Consider the following 22,335-nt stretch of genomic DNA (forward strand, 5'->3'; position numbering starts at 1 on the left):
CACTTGGGTGTTTAGGTTGTGGTCTCTTAGGTTGGATAATAGGAGAAGAAGAAGGTCTCTTCTCTCTATAAAAAGAAGGAGGAGGGACTGCTCCATACAAAGGAGGAATATTTGGTTTAGGAAGAAGACCAAGTCCATCATGACGAGGAGGTGTAGGTCTACTCTTAGAAGGTTTATTAGGCATAGACATAATCACATCCATGGGAACGGGTTGGGAATCTTCTTGAGGAAAGACATTAGTTTTATCTTTCAAAGGAAGAACTTCCTTCTCAAGAATGATAGGAATATCAAGTTTGGGTGTTCTAGGTTCACTTAGAGATAGGATCATATCTGTTTTCCACTTTTGATAAGATTTGAAAAGATGATCACTTCGCAGAGGAAGAGATTGGAATTGTTTAGGCCAAAAGTAATCAAGAGGAATGCTAGAAGTTCTTTCAGCTGGTTTAAAGAGACTATGATTGATAGTAACAACTTCACCATTATGGGGAAATTTCAAACACTTATGAATAGGAGAAGCGATAGCTTTCATGGAAGATAGCCAAGGATAGCCTAGCTTCACACGAAATTGTTCGGATGATGGAATAATAGCAAAGTCCACATCAAGGGATTTGTTACGGACCTCAATAGGTAATGTAATAGAACCAATTGCAGGAGAAGAAAATGCATCAAATAGTTTCACAATCACATCTGTTTTGTCATAAATCACTTGATTCAATTGTAAAGTAAAAAGAAATTCTTCAGTAATAACATTAACCATGCACGAAGGATCAATAAGCACTCCACGGCAAGGTGTATTCTTGACTTTTGCAACTATGTATAAAGGACCATCAGGTGCCCTAATGGTTTCACTGGAATCAAATGTGATGGAAGGTTCTTTAGGGTTTTCTTGTTGCTCTACAAAGTTAATCACATTCGGAGTCATAGACACAAGACCATCAGATGAAAGAGAGGAATCATTAGTCTCAATCGCATTAGAGGTATGAGAAGGTAATTGATCAGTGAAAATATGAAGATTTTGATTAGGAGGAGCTACAGATGTATTGCCTTTATCATTCACTCCAGAAACAGAAATAGTATTATTATCAATCAAATCTTGAATTTTACCCTTTAAAGAAAAACATTTTTCAGTATCATGCCCAGGATGACGATGAAATTGACAAAAAGATTTGTTATCAAAATAGGGTGAGTTAATATTTGCAGGATCTATTTGCCTTATAGGAGGAAGAGTAAGCACATTTTGTTCCAATAACTTATTCATAATACTATGCAATGATTCATTCAAAGGAGTATACTTTCTTTCTTTCTTGAAAAATTTAGAAATAGGAGGCACACCTGATGCTGCATTCACATTGTTGTTGATGATGTTTTCATTGAATTTGATGGAATCTCTATTCGGTTTAAACTTCCCAAATGGTTGTTGACTGCTATCACCCTTATCACTCGGAGCCATAGGATGTGATTGTTCCATTTGACTCATAGTCAATTGATAATTGTGAAGAGTTGCACACAACTGTTGGAAAGAAGTAAACTCAGAAAACAGAAGTTTGTCTCGAATATCTTTTTGTAAATTAGAAATAAAGATTCTTTGAATATCATTGTCAGGCACTAGAAAAGAAATTTGAGCATACAAATGCTTATATCTACCAATGAAATCAGTCACTTTCTCTTTAACACCTTGTTTACAATGCATTAAATCAATCAAAGTAACTTTAGGACTTATATTGTTTTGAAATTGTTGAATGAAAGCATTTGCAAGTTGTTCGAAAGAAGTAATAGAATAAGAAGGCAACGAGCAATACCATTGTAGGGCTTTGTCTCTTAATGTTCTAGTAAACAATTTGGAAGCAACCTTTGGTCATAAGCAAAATCGGTACATATTGTTTGAAAAGTCTTAACATGTGTTAGAGGATCACCTTTACCATTATAAAGCTCCAAATGCGGGATTTCAACATGTTTAGGAGGGATAGCTCGAACAATGTCAAGAGAAAGTGGGCTCGCAACATCAAATGTGGGCACACTAAACTTAGATTGATTCATAGAGGCAATTTGTTGCTGCAAGGAAGAGACAGTTTGTGCAAGATTGTTAATGGTCGCTTCAGTCGAAGAATTCATATTAGATGTGTTAGATTGAGATGGAGGTGTTATGTTATTGAAAGAAGGTAAAGAGTAAGGTGGTGGGACCCTATGATAATTAGTCATAGGAGATGATTGGACAGGAGGAACACTACAAGGAGGAATGGAATGATTGAATGAATTGCCCCCTTGCGTCATGTTCATTTGTGGAGATATAATAGGGACACTCATTGAAGGAGTGAATGAAGAAATCGGATTGAATGAAGGAAGAGGGTTAATTGAAGAGGAAGGATTGCCCCCATGACTGGTGATCACAGGAGGAATGTCTTGTGTAGAAGTAGCCATTATGTTTGATGTAAAGGTAGGTATGCTAGCAATAGAAGTCATCAAAGGAATAGAATGATTGACTTGAGTAGGAGGTTGTGTATAACCCAAATTTTCAGCACAACTCTTCATAGGCATCACATTCGAATCCACAATGTGTGCAATACCACGCAAAATATCAATTCCATTCTTATCACTTTGAAGCATACGTTTTAGACCCTCAATTAAAGGAAGAGCTTGACTATCGGGGTATTCTTGAGACATCCATTGTCGAAAATCATCAAATTGGTTATCCAATTTCGAAAGTTGTTCTTCAGAAACCTCATGGAGAGCTTCTTCATCATTAGGAGGATTAGAGGAATTACCCATGTCCTCGTTAAAAAGGCTATTCAAATTAGGTTCCATCTCCTCGGTAATTAAACCTCGGAAAGACTTAATTCTACGGCTTCGTCTAACGGGAATAGTGTAAGTAGGGCTTATTGTTGTAAAACTCATGCACTAGAGAGGGAGAGAAAATTTTGATTTTAGAGGTAACAATTTTCAGTAAAATTAGCCAATCTTCTGGATTTAAGCTGTTAAATATAATCAGGACAATCTCCCGAAATTTCAGAAAAAATGTCAGGGACCGTGGTGCTTCGGAGTGCACACGGTCCCGACAACTTTTTTCGAAATTTGCAGGGATGAAAGTTATGATGATTTTAGAGCTAATCTGAAAAAATTGAGTGATTTTACGATCTGTAGATAGGCCAAATTAAAGTTGCAATCTCAAAATTGAACCCTACCAAGATTGTCGAAAAATGCAAAATTTGAATTTTGAAAAAGAGAGGGAAACTAAAATTTTGAATGTTATGATTTTAGAGGGAATGTCAAGAGCAATGCAAATTTTGAAATTTAAAAATTGACTCAATTTCACGCAAAATTCAATTTTGAAAGCAGAAATTAAAGTTGTTGTAATTAAGCACTTAATTTCAAAAGTCACAAATTGTAAGAATTTGAATAAAGCACTGAAATTTCGAATGAATGCAAACACACTTTTCAGATTTAGGACAGTAAGAACACAATTTTGACACAAAATTTCAATTTCAATGATTTTTGAATGATTAGAAGCGTTAATCCAAGCAATCCCTAGACCAACTTTGACTTTAATTTTGAAAGTGTTATAATTGATAAAATCAACCAAAATTCTGGATTTTAGCAGGAAAATACAGTAAGATCTAGCTCCCGAAATTTCAGAAAAAATGTCGGGGACGATGGCGCTCGGAGTGCACACGGTCCTCGCAACTTTTTTCCAAATTTTCAGGGATGAAAGATATTGTGATTTTATTGCGGAATCCAAAGTTACAGCTGATTTGGAGATGTTTTGATTGGTGAAATTGTCGGACAAAGCTTGAATCAAGAGGGTTTTAAAAATTAGGGTTTTAACACTTAACCACTTAATTTTCAAAATTAAAGCATAGATATGAATTGATAATTTGTAATAGAAGGGTAGATCTGAAACAAGCATTAACATTTAGACATTTCGCAAGTTCAATTACTAAAAATAAAATTTAGGGTTTTCATGCAATCAACCTCTAAAATTTGCAAAAGATCAAACATGGAAATGTAATCAAGGAATCCAATTTTCAGATCTAACTATGAATAATCAGAAAGGATGTTCACGTCGGGTTCACCAAAATGTAAAGCGGAAAATCGTGATCGAACCCTAGTTGCTCTCCCCTCTTCCAACTCCAAGGAGAGAGAAGGGAGGTTGCTAGGGTTGATGGTTTTCACTTGGGAGACTTTACATTCAAAAGAGGGGTTGAAACCCACAAAGATCCAATCCCACGCAATGCAAGATTGGATGCTAAATGAGTTTCAAGGGTTATGACAACAAGGCTACCCTCTTTTGTAAAGAATGTGCATAGAAGAATTAAGCTAGGAATGCATAGAAAGTGAGAAAGATTCGCTTATAAACTGAGATAGGAATATAGTATGAAGCTGCGGACCTGGAATTAGTAGTAAAATGTCGATACGACGCTGTCCTGCAAATTTGAGCGAAAGTTGCCGGGACGATGGCGCCCGAGCACCACGGTCCTCCGAAAAATCTGCGAAACGAAGGGGGATCTGTTCGTCTCTGCACAAGGATTCCAGATCTTCAATTTTAGCCGCGTACCTGCAACCTACACACAGAAAAGCAAAGACGATTGGGGGGTTAGGGATTAGGGGTTTGTCTTTAGGTCAAACCCCGGTTTTGGAATTAACCAAGAAATGAACAATGCTGTAAATGTAAATGTCTGTAATGTAAAACAAGTACTAATACCTTGTTGTAAGGATGTTTGTATCCTTATGTGCGAAGGTATAGATGTTGTATGTTGTATGTTATAGTAGTATGTTGTAAGTGATCTTCTCTTCAATGGTTGAATCCTTGTCTTGAATGCAACACTTAGCCTTGAATGGGGACTTGAAATGATCAATTGCTTGAAGGAATGCTTGAATGCTTGAATGCTTGAGTATAGTTTCCACGCTTGTACACATATGACCTTCTTACCCAAATGGGAGAGGAAAATGTAGTTTATATACTTGCCAATTAGGGTTAAAAGACTGATTTTTCCGACCTTAGGCCGACCAGGAAATATTATTTCCAATTTGCAAACAAAAAGACCCGAAGTCCCATAGGAGACCGGGCCCAAAATAGGGCCAGGGACTAGGGCGCTGGGCGCCCTGGTCCTGAAGGACCAGGGCGTTGGGCGCTCTGGTCCCACCTCCCAGGACAGCAGGGTGCAAAGGAGGTTCAGGCCAGGGTGCTTGAAAATGCAGTTTTTTGTGTCGTGGACAAGTTTCGGGGTCTCCATTCAGGTTCCATGTTGCGTTGCCATCGTGAAGACCGAAATGCAGTCGAAATTGCAAGTGTCACAATTTTAGGATGCTACAATATATATATGTATATATATACATACATATATATGTATATATATACATATATATACACACACACACACACACACACACACACACACACATATATATATATAGGTTTATTGTGGGGCTTTATTATGAAATTTTCATACGTATATATTCATGTATTTATATATATAAATATACCCAAAGGTATATATATATTCTTGTAGGTCTCATTTATTCTTTTTTCTTGAGAATTCCTAAATTCAGCCATTCTTCGACCAAGCCTTATATAGTTATGTTGCATTGAAAGGATAAGTTTTAAGACTAGTAGGAGGCAATACCATACAAGAATAGGCATAGGTATATAAATGTGCCTGCATATCTCGCAACTTAGATATATGTAGTCATGGATATATAGGTGTTACTATGCATGTAGATACTGCTTTCTACTAGGATTAAAACCTACCTAGCTATCCTCTCCTCCATTTTCCTAAAGATCCTCTATATTTAGCCAGCCGCAGCAGACGTATGAAATGTCCTTAGTCAAACATCATACATTAGCTCTCCTCCTCGATCAAATCTTCATGACGGCTCCTTTGCAAAGCTGAGGTGACACTCCCTCAGTGATTTGAAAGGTGAAGTACCCTCAGCTTGATGGCCAAAGGCGGTGGTAATTATGACCATGATCCTCGGAGATCGCATTCCCTGCATCGTGACCCTTCGATCTTCGACTAGTTTAGCTACTCATTATGAAGCATTAAAAGTGCAAGCTCTATTTAGAATGCCAAGCTCGTCTTCCTTGTCATTTCTCAGTTAAGCTGCAATGGATACCCCTCTCAGGCTTCTAGGGATGAAATGCTAGATGGCCTTTGTGGGTGAGATCAAGGAAGAAAGAATGAAGGGCATTCTTGCCCAACAGAACCGTCTGATCTCAGGAGCTGTAATGAAATTTCTAGGGAATGACTTCATCATGAATGAGGATCGGACCAGAGCGAACCCTGACATTGTAGCAATGTTTCTAGCCATTGTTATACACTTTGAGAAAGATAGGGATATTGTGGTGAAGCTATGCAAGAAGGTTTTCATAAAAGACATCCTGGGCGAATTAGAAAGGGTGGTGATCAACATAGATGAGGAACTTATGGCTCCAAAACCTTGGGACTATGATATTCTTATCAGAATGAACAACCCAGTTCTCCATTACCCCATCTTGTTGATCGAGGACCTCGTGGCCTTTGAAACCTAACGCCCGGTTAGAAGCAGAAACTTCCTCTTCCTCTCATGGATTCTACAAGTCAAAAAACCTCCTCGAGAGAAATGGCTGATTAACTATCTTGAGGCGGAGAATATCACGATTATCTCGGGTAATGTGCCAATCCCTCGCTCCCCTCCTGGCCCTTAAGCAACAAAACCAGAGAGCTCCGACTCTAGGCCTCTGCACAAGCGAGGCAAGAAGGGCTGAAGCTCTTCCTGGAAGGCAAGCATCCAGGTTTCTGTATCTCGTCTTCTTTATGTTTAGTTTGATCTTTTTTGGTGGTATGCCTTTTGTCTTCGGTGAACTCCTTTTTATCCGAGCCCCTTTTAGAAGTTTCAGGCTATTATGACATTTGGATGTTTTAACTTAGCTTTGAGATCTTTGTTATGATGTTTCATAAATATGTTTATGCTTTGTTACATCTTTTTCTCTATGAATGATCAGTCTCAATTAGCTTCGGGCTTTATAGGTCTTTTACAACCATAATATAGATTTATATATAATGAATATATATAGATATACATCTATATATCCATATTTATATATAGATATATGTATATATATTCATATATATACATAAATGTCTTCATTTTACTCAGACTTTTTAAGATAAATTGACTCATATATATATATATATATATATATATATATATATATATATATATATAGCTTTCCCATGACATTCAATTAGGGTATGGAAGGCTCTTTGTTTGAACTTAAATCTATGATGGATGGTAGCTCACCACGCTTTCTATGCAGAATTAGTTATGGGAAATTGCTTCTTGACTGTATATTGAGCTTATCCATTAATCTATGATGGGTCTTGAGCATTGACCACACATTATGTTTCTGGAGATATTTTGGGGCTAATATCTTGATTTTTGTATTAATAGGGTGACCATCCTGACAGGTATGATCAATTGTGAAATTTAGATTTGAAGCTGACCTCTGTTCGTTTTTCTGTTCTCTAACATCTTGGTAAGAAATATCTCGAGTATTTGTGCAGCTTAGGGGGTAGGGCCTGCTTCACCCTATTATTTTAGGTAAAGACAGGGATGCCGCTTACGAGAAGAAGGGTCACCCCAAGAGATGGGCAGTTTGCTACTCAAATTACACGAAGGTTTTTCACATGCTCTCTACAAGACTATCCTGGACAGGGTACCTTTGAGACCAAAATCATCTCCATTATTGTAACTTAAATCTTATATTTTTTCTGATCCTTAAAGGATCTGGGCTAGACTAGAGGTTTTCTTTCCTCCATTCTTTCCTACTGGTGCCCACACTAGATGGAGGTGTAAGTGTAACTATTTTTTAATTAATAAAATTCTTTGACTTCAGTCTTTTATCGATAAAAAAAAAAATATTAAAAATAAATAAATTTAAATAATTCTTAAATAAAAAAAATTATATATATATATTTAATAAAAATTGGCCTCATCTAAACAAAATCACTTAATCCACTTTATGTATTATGTATAAAATAAAATAGTATCATTCCCCAATTTTCTTGACCTTATCATGAATCTCACATTTTCTTTTAAGTTTTTTTCATTTGTAATATATTATACCTAGAGTAAGATTTTAAAATTTGAAATGTGGGTTTACAATGATGTCAATTTTAGGAAAAACTCACTTAATCAAGAGCAAAATTATGTGATTTTAAATTTGGAAATGTGGGTTTATGAGATCACTTTTTGGGGTATATTATTATTATATTTTATATATAAGTTTTTTTAATTTGTAAGAATTATAAAAAAATATAATATAAGTTTTTTTTTTTGAAAATTAAAAAAATTATATTATATATAAAATATAATATAAATTTATTGAATTTTTTTTTCGATGTTTTTTCTAATTGATTCAAATAATTTGTATCTTATTACCAAATTTCTCGGATCTACTTTCTACATTTTTTTAGGCAAATTTTTAGGTCATTAAAATAATATTTAGTATGATTTTTTTTGGAATTATTTAGATTAAAGATTATTATGTGTTAAATTTAAGATTCAACTAATTTATAATTAACATTCAATTAATATTATAGTTAGGGTTCAAATAAAATTATATAACTTAATTAAAGTTAAGATTCAATTAAAGTTACACTACAAAATTATTAATATCTTCTATTATTAATTAATTAAAAAAAAACTTATATTTTTTAATAATTCTTACAAATTACAAAACTTATATATAAAATATTATACCGAAAAACTGATCTCATAAATCCACGTTTCCAAATTTAAAATCACTTAATTCCGCTCTCGGTAATATATAATATAAATAGAAATAGTGTTAGTAGGCATGATTTACGGACAAGTATAATTCAGTTGTTTTGGGGCAGGGCAGAATAATTTTATGGAGTTAAAATGCCTTATTTAGACACAGAAAAGGCTAAACAAACTCGATGCATCGAGAATATCTCTCTGCTGTTTCTTTAAAAAGAAATTGTTCTAGATTGCAAAATACACGTTGCATTCATTCCCAATTTAAAACAAAGCCTGAATTTGCCACCACTTGTCATTTTAACAAATCCTATTTTAAGGTTGTGGGCATGCCAAGAAAAGAAAATCCTGTTAAGTGGAATGCCTGAAACGGAAATCACAGAATCCGAATCATGGGGTTGTTCTCCTGTTTGTTCGTTGCTTCTACCTGCCTTTTGGGTTCAGATTTTCTAATTATCAAAGGCAATTTTCCTTTTCAAGACTGAAAGATGAAGAGTTTTATGGAATTCTTCTTGATTGGATGGCCTTTCCATTTTGGGCAGTATATTTTTCTTTTTTGAGAAGACTGTGAAGCTGTGCGGTTGGGCAAGATTGGATTTTTCTTCCCAAAATAAGAATACTTTTACTCTAATTTATGAGCAGAAGATTTTCTTGCTAGGTTGGTTTACTAATTCGGTAGCCCTTTGTATTCTAAGACCTTACCAAGCCACTTTATTATCTTCTTCACATCCCCTGTATCACTCTGAGATAAGAGAAAAAAAAGTTATTGGGAAAAGAGAATATATCTCAAGCAGTTATGGGTCGAGGGAAGATAGAGATCAAGAGGATAGAGAATGCAACAAGCAGGCAAGTCACATTTTCAAAGAGAAGAGGAGGACTCCTTAAAAAAGCTCAAGAATTGGCTATACTATGCGATGCAGATATTGCACTTATCATCTTTTCCAGCACTGGAAAATTGTTTGAATTCGCCAGTTCTAGGTATGTTTATGGTTATTTTATATCTTTAATTTTCTGCAAATTATGGTTCTTGTTTGAATTAGCCTGCTGTATTTCTTAATTTTTCTTAAAAAGGCTCAAAAAATTATGCTATCCGACTTGTGCATGAATTTTGGCAACTTTTTCCATGTAAACACAAAGAATGGTTCACAGACCCAGCTAGAGTGGCATCGCTGTTTCATCTTACTGGTCAAAACAAAACCTTTGTTGAAGACGCATTTGATTTGTCATCAAGATTTGATGCACAACAATCTCTCTATGATGAATTAATTTGAATTAGATGCTGTGGGTTGTTTATCCACATTTTACTTAAGTATTTAATTTTTTGCTTTTTAAAAGATTAAATTTGTCGACATACTGAATTAAAAAAGTGCAGAGCCTATGACACTCCAATGGAAGCAATCTGTTACAGATCCTCTGAGAATTTGCTTTGGACCGCGGATTACATAGCTAAGAGTTTTCTACAAAGTCATAAAATTTATACTAATCATAATCTGAACCCTTGTACATAATAAAATGTTAATTGAGTTTTCTTTGCAATAGCCTGTTCTGCAGATGTTTGTAAATCTGAGGAAGGTAGCCTTATGAGCACCTTTTAAGTCATCCTTAGGATCATGGTCACCAGCGATGCATCGAGCATTTGTAGTTGGGTGCTTTTAAAATATACTTCGAAGGATGTCGATTAGCCTTCCCACTGCCGCTACAAGAGTTGCATGCTTATTTCAAAGTACTGAGTTGTCTGCTACTGTAAGCAGTTTGCTTTTTAATTAGGGTAAGCAGGGATTTTGAAAGGGCCCTGACCTTTGTACAATTTAAAAGATAAGCATTAAGGACTACAAGACATCAAAAGACAACCAAGAGACATATCTATGAAACCTTAAAAAAACCCAAAGACAACTAACACTCACAAACTACCAACCCAAATTCAGGGTTGTTTGAAGCCAAAATGTTCCAATGATTTTCTCCTCACCAGTGAGCATGGATCCATCTGTCCTGAATTTCTTTTTTTGGAACAACACTTAAGACCACTAGCAGATGTATCATCCAAAACCAAATCCTTGAGAGAGGCATCCGTTACCTTACTTTTAACAGGAGCATCCCCTTCAAGTTCATCCTTCTGTGCTTCATCCATGTTGGTATCTTCAACAGCAACAGGCGTTTGCTTCTTTTTCCTCCAAATTAAATGCTTTTTCTTATTACTTGGGCAACTAGCAGTACCATGGCTCACTTTGCAACAACAAAGACAAATTAGTGGAGAGTCTTCAAGTTCAATCTGCTGTTCCCACTCACTAGTTTGGAAGATAAGTTAATCCTAGTAGGGATCTCCTTTTTTTGTCCATGAGCACACAGAATTTAGCAGATAGTCGGCACTTTCTGAATCTAGTGATTGAATTAGTTGCAAAGTACTGTCCAAAGGATTTAGTGATAAGCATAAAATCCTTGTACTCCAAAGGCAATCCCAGCAAACTATTCCAAACAGGGGACTTAATAAAGTCATCATTCAATGGATCAAAACCCGGAGACCAGTTTTTAAGACAAAGGCCATGTCACCCGTAAACCAAGGACCTTTCCATAGAGTCCAAAGGCAATCACTCAGATTGGAAAAAGAAAATGAAAAAAAAGTTATTCAACAAAGTGAATACCTCGACTGCTTAACTTCCATTTCCAAAGCGAACATCTTCTGATAGCATCAATATTTGGACAATTACAGCAAAATCTCCCAACCAGCATCCTCTTAAAGTAAGTCATTGACTTAGCAGTAAGGGAGTCAGGGATAACAATTTGTATCTGGCAATCTACCCTTCAACCTCAGCTTCAACAGAAGTGATAACATTTGAACTATCTACACTAACACCTTCTTAGAAACCCTAGGGTGAACACCCACCCCAGAAGGCCTAGTAGCCACAATGATGTTGTATGCAGTTTACCTAGCCATATTAGGCCCAGAAGCCTGCAGAATAGGGAGGGGTAGCAACTAAAGAAATCTCCCTATCCCTCCCACCAACAAACTCCGGCAAATCCTTAACAACACTATCAATAGAGTTATTGAAACCCTTTGTTGCTTGGGAAGGAGCCTTGGGTACCATTTGTTCAACATTCGTGGAAATCCGAGCATGAGTCACCTTGTGAGGAGAAACCATAGGTTGAGGGCTAAAATGGGGAGGGGAAGACATCGCTGGGGAGAGGAGGAAGTCTGTACGCAGCTTTTGAACAGAAGCTCCATCATTGACAGTAGCCTTCCTGATGTCCACAAACCCATGCACCTTATGGTGAGCCTCGAACAAAATCTTGAGGAGCAGCTCATTGTCCTCCTCGGACCATTTATTGCCCCATTCATCTTCTACAGAGAAGTCTTTAAAGCCACCATCGCCGTCATCTGAATCTGAATCTTCCTCACCATTGGCAGCACAAGAAGAACGCACAACTAGGGCTTGTGTCTCCTTCACAACTAACCTTTCCTGCTCTCGTGTTCATCATATTTTTTTGAGGCCGATCTATTGTTATTTTCGAGGCTTATCTATTGTTATTATGAGCAAAATGAAATGAAAATAAGGCTACTGTAAGCAATTTGTTCACAACCCCCAGGATGGTCAATTTTGTTGCAGATATACTCATGTCACAAGAAAATACCAAATATAGTGTTGTTAATTCAAACAAATGGGACAGCCCAACTGCCAGTAAAACTCCTACAGAATAGATTCTTCAATTAGAGAGATTCACCAATGGCTACAAAAATAGGCATTACATATCTAAATACAATAAACATATGAATATTTAAATCAAGCTATAATTTACTATTTGTGAACAGTAACAAGTAGACGGTCATTGCAGAAGGTTAGTGTCTCCACATCATTTGAAGACCAAGTTTATCATGCTTCAGAGCTTGAGACCAACCAACAAGAAATATTACTGCTACACTTCAAAATATATTTTAGGGATGTCTGAGAACCAAGAAAAGGAAACTTCATAATTGCCCACTTGTTGATAATAGATGGAAAAGATGCCAAAATGCAATACCCAACAACAATGCTTTAAACATAAGCTTCCTATATACTCTAAACAAAACCCACAATGGTTTCTGCACTTCGCTAACATCTGTTGAGTTTATCTGTGCATTTCATTTGTTCAGATCCACGTAATTGTGACGACATCTGTAATAAACTTTTACATCCAGCATATGAATGCAAACGTGAATCCCTGACAGTCAAGAACCATCCTAGTTTAGTCTCACAAAATACTCAGACATGAAAACAGGAACAAATGTGTCAAATAAAATTCCCAAAAGACCATGCAAGAATACACAATATACTATGTGGAATCGTCTTAATTATAAACAAAAAATAAACATAAGCACTGCTGACAACAGAACATTCTGACAGTTAAGATCATTTATAGGTTTAATGACAGTTAACAGAATCCATTGAGACAAGCGTTTTGCAACTATCAGTCTTCCCATGATTATCGTAATTCATATAAAACTTCTTAGATGAGTTATACAATTCAAGACATGAGATTCTGCTTGTATTGATTTTCACTATGATCCTTGACGTGTCTTTGTATAATGTATTAATGTCGCCTTAGCACATTTTGCCATTTTTGTATCACTTGAGGTGACTATTCTTCCTCTAAATTTTTATAAATATTATCTAAAAGTGTATAAACTTGAATTGCATATATGCACACGATCCATCAATCACTTTCATCGATTTGTTCTTGATAATACTGCAAAAATAGATGGAGAACTTATCTCCATCCATACAGAGCTGATTACAAATAATTTTTGAAATGATTTCCTAGATTCTTCATGCTGGGTAGCTCTTGGCTTAGATGCCTTGTATGAGGGGACTGGGGAATTGTTTCAGTCAAAGTCACCCATGATATGCATCCAACCTCATACATTGTGATATACCAAATGAGTTAGATGCAGTAATCTTAGCCATTTTTAACACTTTTCATTTTTTGTGTGTTTGAATGTGAGTCTCCACTCTGAGAGCTTAAACGCTTTTCCACTTGAGCTCATCTCATGCAACTATCAAATTAGGGTTACACTAGATGTTCTCAAATATCAATGCTCTATGAGTAGCACATGTGATCTGCTAAGTTGCATATATTGCCTAGCAACAACAGATATTAATGGATGCGAATTCATAGAATCAGTTTTCACTAAAAATTCTTTACAGAAATTTGAACAATGTTTGTTTATGATAAATATGAAATGGCTGGAATTTCAGTCACCAATTGGCCTTCTTGTTTCATCGAAACAACCAAATTCCAAAATGGGGAAAATCATACTATGAAATGCCATATTCAAAAAATTTGGTCTTGGATTGTCTATATGTTCTAAGATCTATCATTCAACAGTCAGGAAAGCAGTACACACAAACACAAATGGATGCTGCCTCTGTCACTCCCCATATCTAACAACTCTTTGCCCCTGCTCCATTGAACACATATACAGAGTCAATATAAAAACATTTAATAAAATATTTCCTAGCTAAAACTGAATCAATTTGCATACCATCAGTCAGATAGAAAGTTATAGGGCCAAACAATGGCCTATCAGAAAAGCTTTCAGAAGACTTCTCAGTTAGAGCCTGTTAAAAGCAGTAGAGGTTTGAGCAAGATTCTTGCCTCAAAATCTAACTTTTTTTGCATATAATTTTTTGTCAACAACAGCGGTTTGAGGAGAAGGATGGTCATCTGCTCATTTGGCATCTTTCCTAAAGATGGCTAGTTTGTTAGAGAATCTATTTGAAGAAACAACATTCTTTTAATCTTTTCAAGGTATGGTAAGTTTACATCAGTAATATCATGAAGGAGAAAGGAAAGCAGGAGCCTTGAAAAGACATGTCTTCTCTCAACTGAATAACACCTAGAAGCGTAATATCATGCAAGGACAAATTTATTCCAATTCAAAAGCTGTTGTTGATGTATAAGAGTCATTCAATATAATCATGTGGTAGATCAATCATTTAGGGGCATGGTACATTCATGAGGTTGAAGAATTATGTGGTAAGATCACCCATAAATTATTGTGTGCTTGTTTGACATTAGTTTTGATAAAATGCATGAAAATCTTGTAGGATTTGTTCCTAGCAATCTGATCTTGGTCTATGGAAAATCCTCAACTCCAACTTTTCAAGTTGTATTTTCTGACACATCATTAAGAGAGTTTCCAATATTAAATCAAACATTCATCTTATACATGAAGAGGTTATCATTCTCCTATGTTATTTATTTTTGTATGCCAATAGTTTTTATAACTCTTGGTTGGTTTTCATGTTCTCATATTTCTACATACACTTTTGGTTTATTTTCAATTATTATGTTTAGATTATCAATACCATTCTCAAGATAACAATATTGTTGCAAAGGTATGATGTCAGAAACTGAATTTGTAAAAGGCAGAATATCTTTCTTATGTTTTCTCAACTCAATGACATCTTTATTACAGGCCTGAGCCTACAAGTTTTGAACCTATGTTCTCTCCATCACTAGAACATCCTCTTATTACCATGCTATACGTGCCTAAATCAATATAAAACATGTTAACTGAAGTATTAAACATTCCAACAAATTTTCTCACTTGCTTCTTGATGTTAAAATTGCAAACGTACAGACTTCTGTCTCAGACAGTTGTCTAACACTTTCAATGTCCTCAAATCCACCTTTAGTCTTATCCATTCTGTTTTTAGACTTGCTTCTGATTTCATCCAGACACTCCTCTTGATCTTCCAACCTATGATATTATTTTATGGCTGTAATATCTGTTTATTTTCCTGATAAGGACATTGAAATTCATATTATCTTTAAAGAAACATGCAACCCGCTGTGGTACACATCAAAAGAAAGGCCCAGTGGGTCCATCCAAGCACATCATTGAGGAAGTAGTGTCCATCTGTGCATATTAAGTTCAGGTTTATCAGTCTTTGCTAGTTGTATGATCCCCTGTTTAAGGTATACAACAGCACTACATTTGGCCTATCATGCATGTGATATTATTATTCCTTTAAGCAGCATATATAAGGATATAATATAGTTACTATATGCAAGGTAAATAACAGACAAAGGAGATGAAGGATCGAAATTCTTTATAATCTATTGTTCACAGTTCACAGTGTTTGTGTCCAAGATTGGTGGATTCAGCTGTAGAGATCAAAGAATAAATAAAGGTAAATATTCTGTTTCTTGCATGTCTTATGCAAGCTATATTAAGTGGGAAAGTGTAGATTATGAACTGAAATAGCTGAGGCACGCCAATGGAGGATCTTGGAAAAGATTATTTTCAAGAGCACGAATCAAAAGGACTCCTCCAGCTTTTATTTTGTTCCATTTTAAATGACTATGATAATTATTTCTGTTGAAGATATTATAGCTATGGTCAGATTTCTGAGATCTATTTTTATATATATACAAACTGAAGCACAGACCATACCGATGTAAGACTTGGATTAATATCTTCACATCTAAGATGAACTTGAGACATATATGAATCAATATCAAATGTTAAGTGCTGGAGATGCGATGGAATTATAGTTCGATCCATGTTTGTATTGTTAACATACTAATAGCTAGTTATTACTTACTAACTAACCATTAAGACATACCGTTTGATATTGAAGAGACACAACCGATCATGGATCGGTTCTACAAGCCATATATAGGCTCATTCGATGGAAGAATGCAATCATCGAAATTGATAAATGACTCGTATTCTTCAGCATAGATAATCTCAACGACTCATATTCACAAGATATGGTTCGACATTATATATTCGTTTGATATTGCAGATTGATAACAATATCCAAGGCATTCTATATCGCAGATCGACATCATATTAAGGGCAGTTTATACTGTAGATTGAATATATATTTTCAAGTGCTGGGCATTCACTATTAGTGAATTAATCATCATATCAGACATTACTGTATACTTACCTGGGCGAGGTCTATTGGTGATCAAGGTGGACTTGAGCAATATTATATATTAGGCACTGCTTCATATCAGTCAAAGTACAGATAAGTAACTGATTCTATACTAGTTGCAAATAATCTACTGCATTCTTTGATATTAGATTCTAAAAACATCTTTACATACCTGTGATTTGTCTTTCTCTACTTGAGTCTAAAGAAGTTAAAGAACTGAATTTAAAGATACTTACCTGCAAATAGAAGACTGAATTTGATTTAGTTCACGTCTATCTATATCTATAATAAGTTCAATTTGCATTAACAATTTCCATTTCAATAAGATAGCAAGAAAGTTGGTGATATTTACCTCCTTCAAAGGAAATAGTTCTCCAAAAATCTTTGACATTAGATGCTATTGAAAAGGCAGGACGATGAAAAAATAACCAGCTACAAAATTCAATGCATGAAATCCAACAATGAGAATAAGGATGGTAAGCCCAGAAGGAGAGTGAATAGCATTGATACTTATTGCCCATGGAGATCCAACAGAGAGTGAAGTTATAAATACTGATATTGACATCAGCAAAGGTTGAATTACTGAATAAACATGTAGTGCAAACCTTAAGAAGACAAATGATTAATCAACTCAGAATATCGGTGGATAATGATGATGATAACAATAGTAATAAATCTGTCTTATTTCTGCAACTATCCTATTTGTTTGCACACATTGGAAAGACAATTTACATTATAGTTAGTTTGTTTTTTGATCAGTTATTAACAAATGTCTAACCATGAAACCTGGAACAGTTGGTGATAAAAAGATTAACATAAATTTTAATTATAAAATTTCATCTATTTTCCACTTGAAGATGTTATAACCAGAGTTATATTTACTTCCTCCAGCAGATCTGCACCTTTAGAGATGTAGGGAAGTTTCTCCTGACATGTCTTCCAATACAGCTTCATCTATACTAAGTTCAAGCCTCCCACTAGATAATACAATTTACATTATAGTTAGTTTGTTTTTTGATCAGTTATTAACAAATTTCTAACCATGAAACCAGGAATTGTTGGTGATATAAAGATTAACATAAATTTTAATTGTAAAATTTCATCTATTTCCCACTTGAAGATATTATAACCAGAGTTGTATTTGCTTCCTCCAGCTGATCTGCACTTTTAGAGATGCAGGGAAGTTGCTACTGACATGTCTTCCAATACAGCTTCATCTATACTAAGTTCAAGCCTCCCACTAGATAATACAATTTACATTATAGTTAGTTTTTTTTTTTATCAGTTATTAACAAATTTCTAACCATGAAACCTGGAATTGTTGGTGATATAAAGATTAACATAAATTTTAATTGTAAAATTTCATCTATTTCCCACTTGAAGATGTTATAACCAGAGTTGTATTTACTTCCCCCAGCAGATCTGCACCTTTAGAGATGTAGGGAAGTTGCTCCTGACATGTCTTCCAATACAGATTCATCTATACTAAGCTGAAGCATCCCAGAAGATAACATCCTTCAATCCATTAGTTGCAATTGCACTTATGGTGGGTGGTTTTCCCTCATATATTTATGTGGATTAGAGTATTGTTTTCACCTTTTTCTTTTCGCATAGGGGTAACCCACCTTAAATTCCCTTATCCTATGATGGCTGTAGATATATTTTTCATTTGTGCAAGATTTCTTGTAGGCTTGCTTTTGTCTAAAGTCTTCCCATGGTTCTTGATATTCCGTTCATGATGGATGCATATGTTTCTATAGGATCAAGTATTTCTACTTATTCAGATGTGTCATCTGCAACAAGTCATTTTTTTTACAGTTTTAGAAAAGAGTTTACATTCAAGAATTCCTTAAGGTAAAAGTCTTTTTTTTTTTCCCCAAGAGGGAAATAGGAAAGGCATAGGTAATTGTGTTGTACTTTGCAAGGGGAGAGATGATTTGCTGATTGTTCTTCAAGAAATGGCCTAGGAACCAAGTTCTAAATATGTGTACTAAGCCTCTTGAGGAAATTATAACTATCTTATAAGTTTTGAAATATTCATAATTTTTTCAGAGGAACCCATTTTCTTATCTTGAGTTCCTCGATAGTTGAAACTGGAAGAGTGGTCTCCTTTTTGCATTAATATTGCATCTACCTGCCCATAATGTGGACAGAAGTCATAGTGATCTAAGATGAAACAGCCAAGAAGGTAAAATGTGTACTTATTGAAATATGGATATTTTAATAAGACTTTCTAATTGGAGAAAGTATTATAATGAGCATGACAAAACTCCTTTAAAATAATGGAATCGTTAGAAACATGATGAAATTCCCCCACCAATAAAGAGAAGTTTCTTTCTTTGCAACGAATGTGATGAGACAGAGTTTTTGACCCAACCATTCTTTCAGTTATTTATTGAAGTGTACCTGCTTTTATAACTAATCACAGCTGGCTATAGGAAGAAGAATGTGACACCATTCTTACCTATCTGGACCGTCCCCCATCTTCCATGATAGAATTCAGCTTATTGGTGGATTTCTTGAACTGTCTCTAGTGAAACTGTACACCTTGACTGAGTACAGCCACTGCTTTGTCCGTTCATGAGATAAAATAACTTCCACCTTTAGAATAAACTATTTTCTTTCTGCATCAATTCTCTCTCAACAATTACATTGCTTCATGTTTCATCATTTATTACTAAAATGTTTACCCAAATAAGAAATAGTAAAGAGAATTTGTCTTTGTCAAACTCAATTTGTTATCATCATAATTTCTCCTCTCAATTGTCATATAATATTGGATACGTTTCTATGTTTATAGGTTTATCTCTAATATTTGAAACAAATCTTAACATTCAATATCATTCAGAACTGAACTACTAATTTAGACAGAAGATTTGGTTCATTCTTCTTTACAATTTACTTAATGACTTGAATATGGTATCTGCTCACTAGATCAATCCTTGTTGTAAATGGCTTGGAATAATGCAAACCAAATTCGGTTCAAATCTTTAATAATTTAAGAAAGTATTAAATGCGCCACCTTCAATGGAATGTTGCTATGAAAAGATCAAGAGCCTAAAGTAAATTTATACATCTTCCCCAAAAAGAGAAAAAAAATAGAAAACTAAAAATTTGCCATCAAAATTTCTTTGTTGCCAGTCGAAACATTGGTGAATTAATTTCAAACAAATCAAGGTAATAAATTATTTTAAGAATATAGTAGATAGGACAATATGTATATAAAATACCCGTTAGCATCCACAACTTCTGTATTGATTTTCTATGGGACTTATGATGAAACTCCGTCATGATACCAGTTATAGCCATTAACCTTTTGCCTGCCATCATCTCATTGCCAGCCTCTGAATTCTTAGCAAGTAAATTTTGCTCTGACTCAATCTACAATTCTGCTAACCTTCTCTTTTGTTTTCAGTAAGAAGATCCAGTGAAATCTGTTAAATGGAACTGAGTCAAATTTCTCCAACAAATTACAACATTGCAAGAACCAATAGCTAAGAAAATATCCCGTAAGATACAAACTGCTCAATCTGAGGATCAATAGTCTAGCAATATAATTTTCTGACTTACCTGCAACGTATGAGTTTGAGTGTATGATCAATTGAAATGGCCTGTTGTCCATGGAATCGTAATTTTGTACCCAGTTAACATGAAACATAGCCTGGACACAAAAATATGGTTGAGAACAAACTAAAATCCATTCCAATAAAGAATTACCAATCTCCATATAACGTTTCTGCTCTATTCATTTTGTTATCAAAGAAACCTTTATAGGTTGCAATGTAAATGCAGAGGATTGCAGTTCAGTAAGCAATTTATTATCTCACAAAAGCTCCTTTAAATTCAAGTGCCAAGGGACAAGAAAAATTCAGACTGATTTTTACGTTGGTCTGAAATGCACCGGTGGGCACCATCCCATTGCTTTTGTGTCCACCAATCCAAAACAAAACAACTCACCATGAACACAAAAACATGAGTACTGCACTTATTAATGCTTTTCAGATTTGTATTTAAATGTGTTTAATCTTGTTACTGTGTAATCACTTGAACATGTTTTGGATGATAGTAAAAGGAAATAAGTATCTATCTAGAGGGACATGTCAGGGTCATTACTTCTCTCCAAGTTGACCATTGCATCTTAGTGCATTGACAAAGGAGAAAAAATGTAGATGTGGAGAGAGAACCTTGGAAATAATACTGTGAGACATCAATAGCTTGATAGGTTTCCAACTAGTGATGAGTTTTGGGCTACCAACTTAGGAATAAACTTGATGTATCCATGCTTAATAACAAAACCTAGCATATCTACAGTTGTGAAGGGATTCATTATCCACTTGAAGGAGTTCAAGGCCCATGGAAATCTAAGTCTATTCATATTATTCAATAGGAAATCCATCAAAGCTAGGTGTCTTGACATTATCGTAAAGGCATCATAGAGGCTATTGAACTGGGAGTTAGTTATTACAAGCAATTTGAGCTATAAGTTTGACTTTGGTGGGAAAAATCTACAAATGTTGTTGAAGTACTCTATCTCACACTATTGTGGCCTCTTAGGCTTGAAAAAATAAATTTTAATGATCTAGGAAGGCTTGAAATATTTCATGAAAAGTGTTTCTTCCATAAGTTGACATGATTTGGGAATAAGTCTACATAAATTGTAAACAATTGAAAAAATGTCTAGAGGTTGTCTTCAAATTTAAGGGAAAATGGATGGCCTCATATATGAGCACTATTTCCCAAATGAAGGTCAACAATATTGAGATTATGCTTGAGCTAAGACATCCAAGTTTGAAGCTAAGTAATGGAAGGATTATTATTAATCTCTTTGGTAATGTGTCAAAATTCAACAACCACAAGAGAATTGGCTCACTTACGCACATGATGAACTTGTTTTGCAAACCCCATAGGAAGGTAGTGGTAGAAAAAACATCACATTCCACCCATTACTCTAGTTGGTAGCCACTTGAGGATGTGGCTTTAAGTTTTAAATCCACTTATTGAGATGGCTAATCATCTTAAGACTAACCTAAGTGACATGTTCATTAAAACATAGAGTGCTAGAAATTTTCATCATTGTGCTGTCCCATTCAATATTAAATACATGATCTTTAAAAAATTATGATAATTATTTCCATTACAACAAGACAATAAGAAAATTTAGTCATGTTTACCTTTTTTTCAATAAATTAATAGCTTGCATTCAATTCACTCAACAATATGTATTAGCAATATGATCATATGCGAATAACATAAGTATATTTGTAAACAATTATAAAAGTTGTGCTTGAAACAACACAAAAAATTGACTTGCAGAAAACCCAATTAGGTTGAAAAATATTTTCCCAAGAAGGGAAAGTGTACCAATAGCGGTCATAGCTAACTTCGTGCACTCACAAATCCTAAACAGTACATTAGATTTCGATGTTTTTTTTGTTGTCTCCATATGCAACTTAACTGCTTATAGCTAAGGTTTTGCCTTCTAGGTAGTGACGACGCACACTGTGCAATCAGTTATGTGCACAAGGGTCAAAAAGTACAAATATTCCAATAGTTGTGCACAAATGTTCCAGTAGTTGTGCACAAATGTTCTAGTAATGGGTTTACAAACGAGCCAATTATGGATCAAAAAGCTAAAAAGTAATCCGTTATTGATACATGT

The 22,335-nt window shown here is 34.9% G+C and overlaps 1 protein-coding gene across 3 annotated transcripts in view; it reads left to right on the forward strand.

The window, feature by feature from the left end:
• The first annotated feature begins 8,854 nt into the window (after positions 1-8,854).
• Positions 8,855-22,335, forward strand: part of LOC131056327 (MADS-box transcription factor 23) — a 42,516-nt gene continuing 29,035 nt past the window's right edge. For all 3 annotated transcript variants that reach the window (XM_057990676.2, XM_057990677.2, XM_057990678.2), the window contains exon 1: positions 8,855-9,732. In XM_057990676.2, coding sequence (XP_057846659.2) covers positions 9,551-9,732 — 182 coding nt within the window. In that variant the 5' untranslated portion in view covers positions 8,855-9,550. The remainder of the gene's footprint in view (positions 9,733-22,335) is intronic.

The sequence above is a fragment of the Cryptomeria japonica genome, chromosome 7 (genome assembly GCF_030272615.1).
Source record: "Cryptomeria japonica chromosome 7, Sugi_1.0, whole genome shotgun sequence".
Taxonomy (NCBI): domain Eukaryota; kingdom Viridiplantae; phylum Streptophyta; class Pinopsida; order Cupressales; family Cupressaceae; genus Cryptomeria; species Cryptomeria japonica.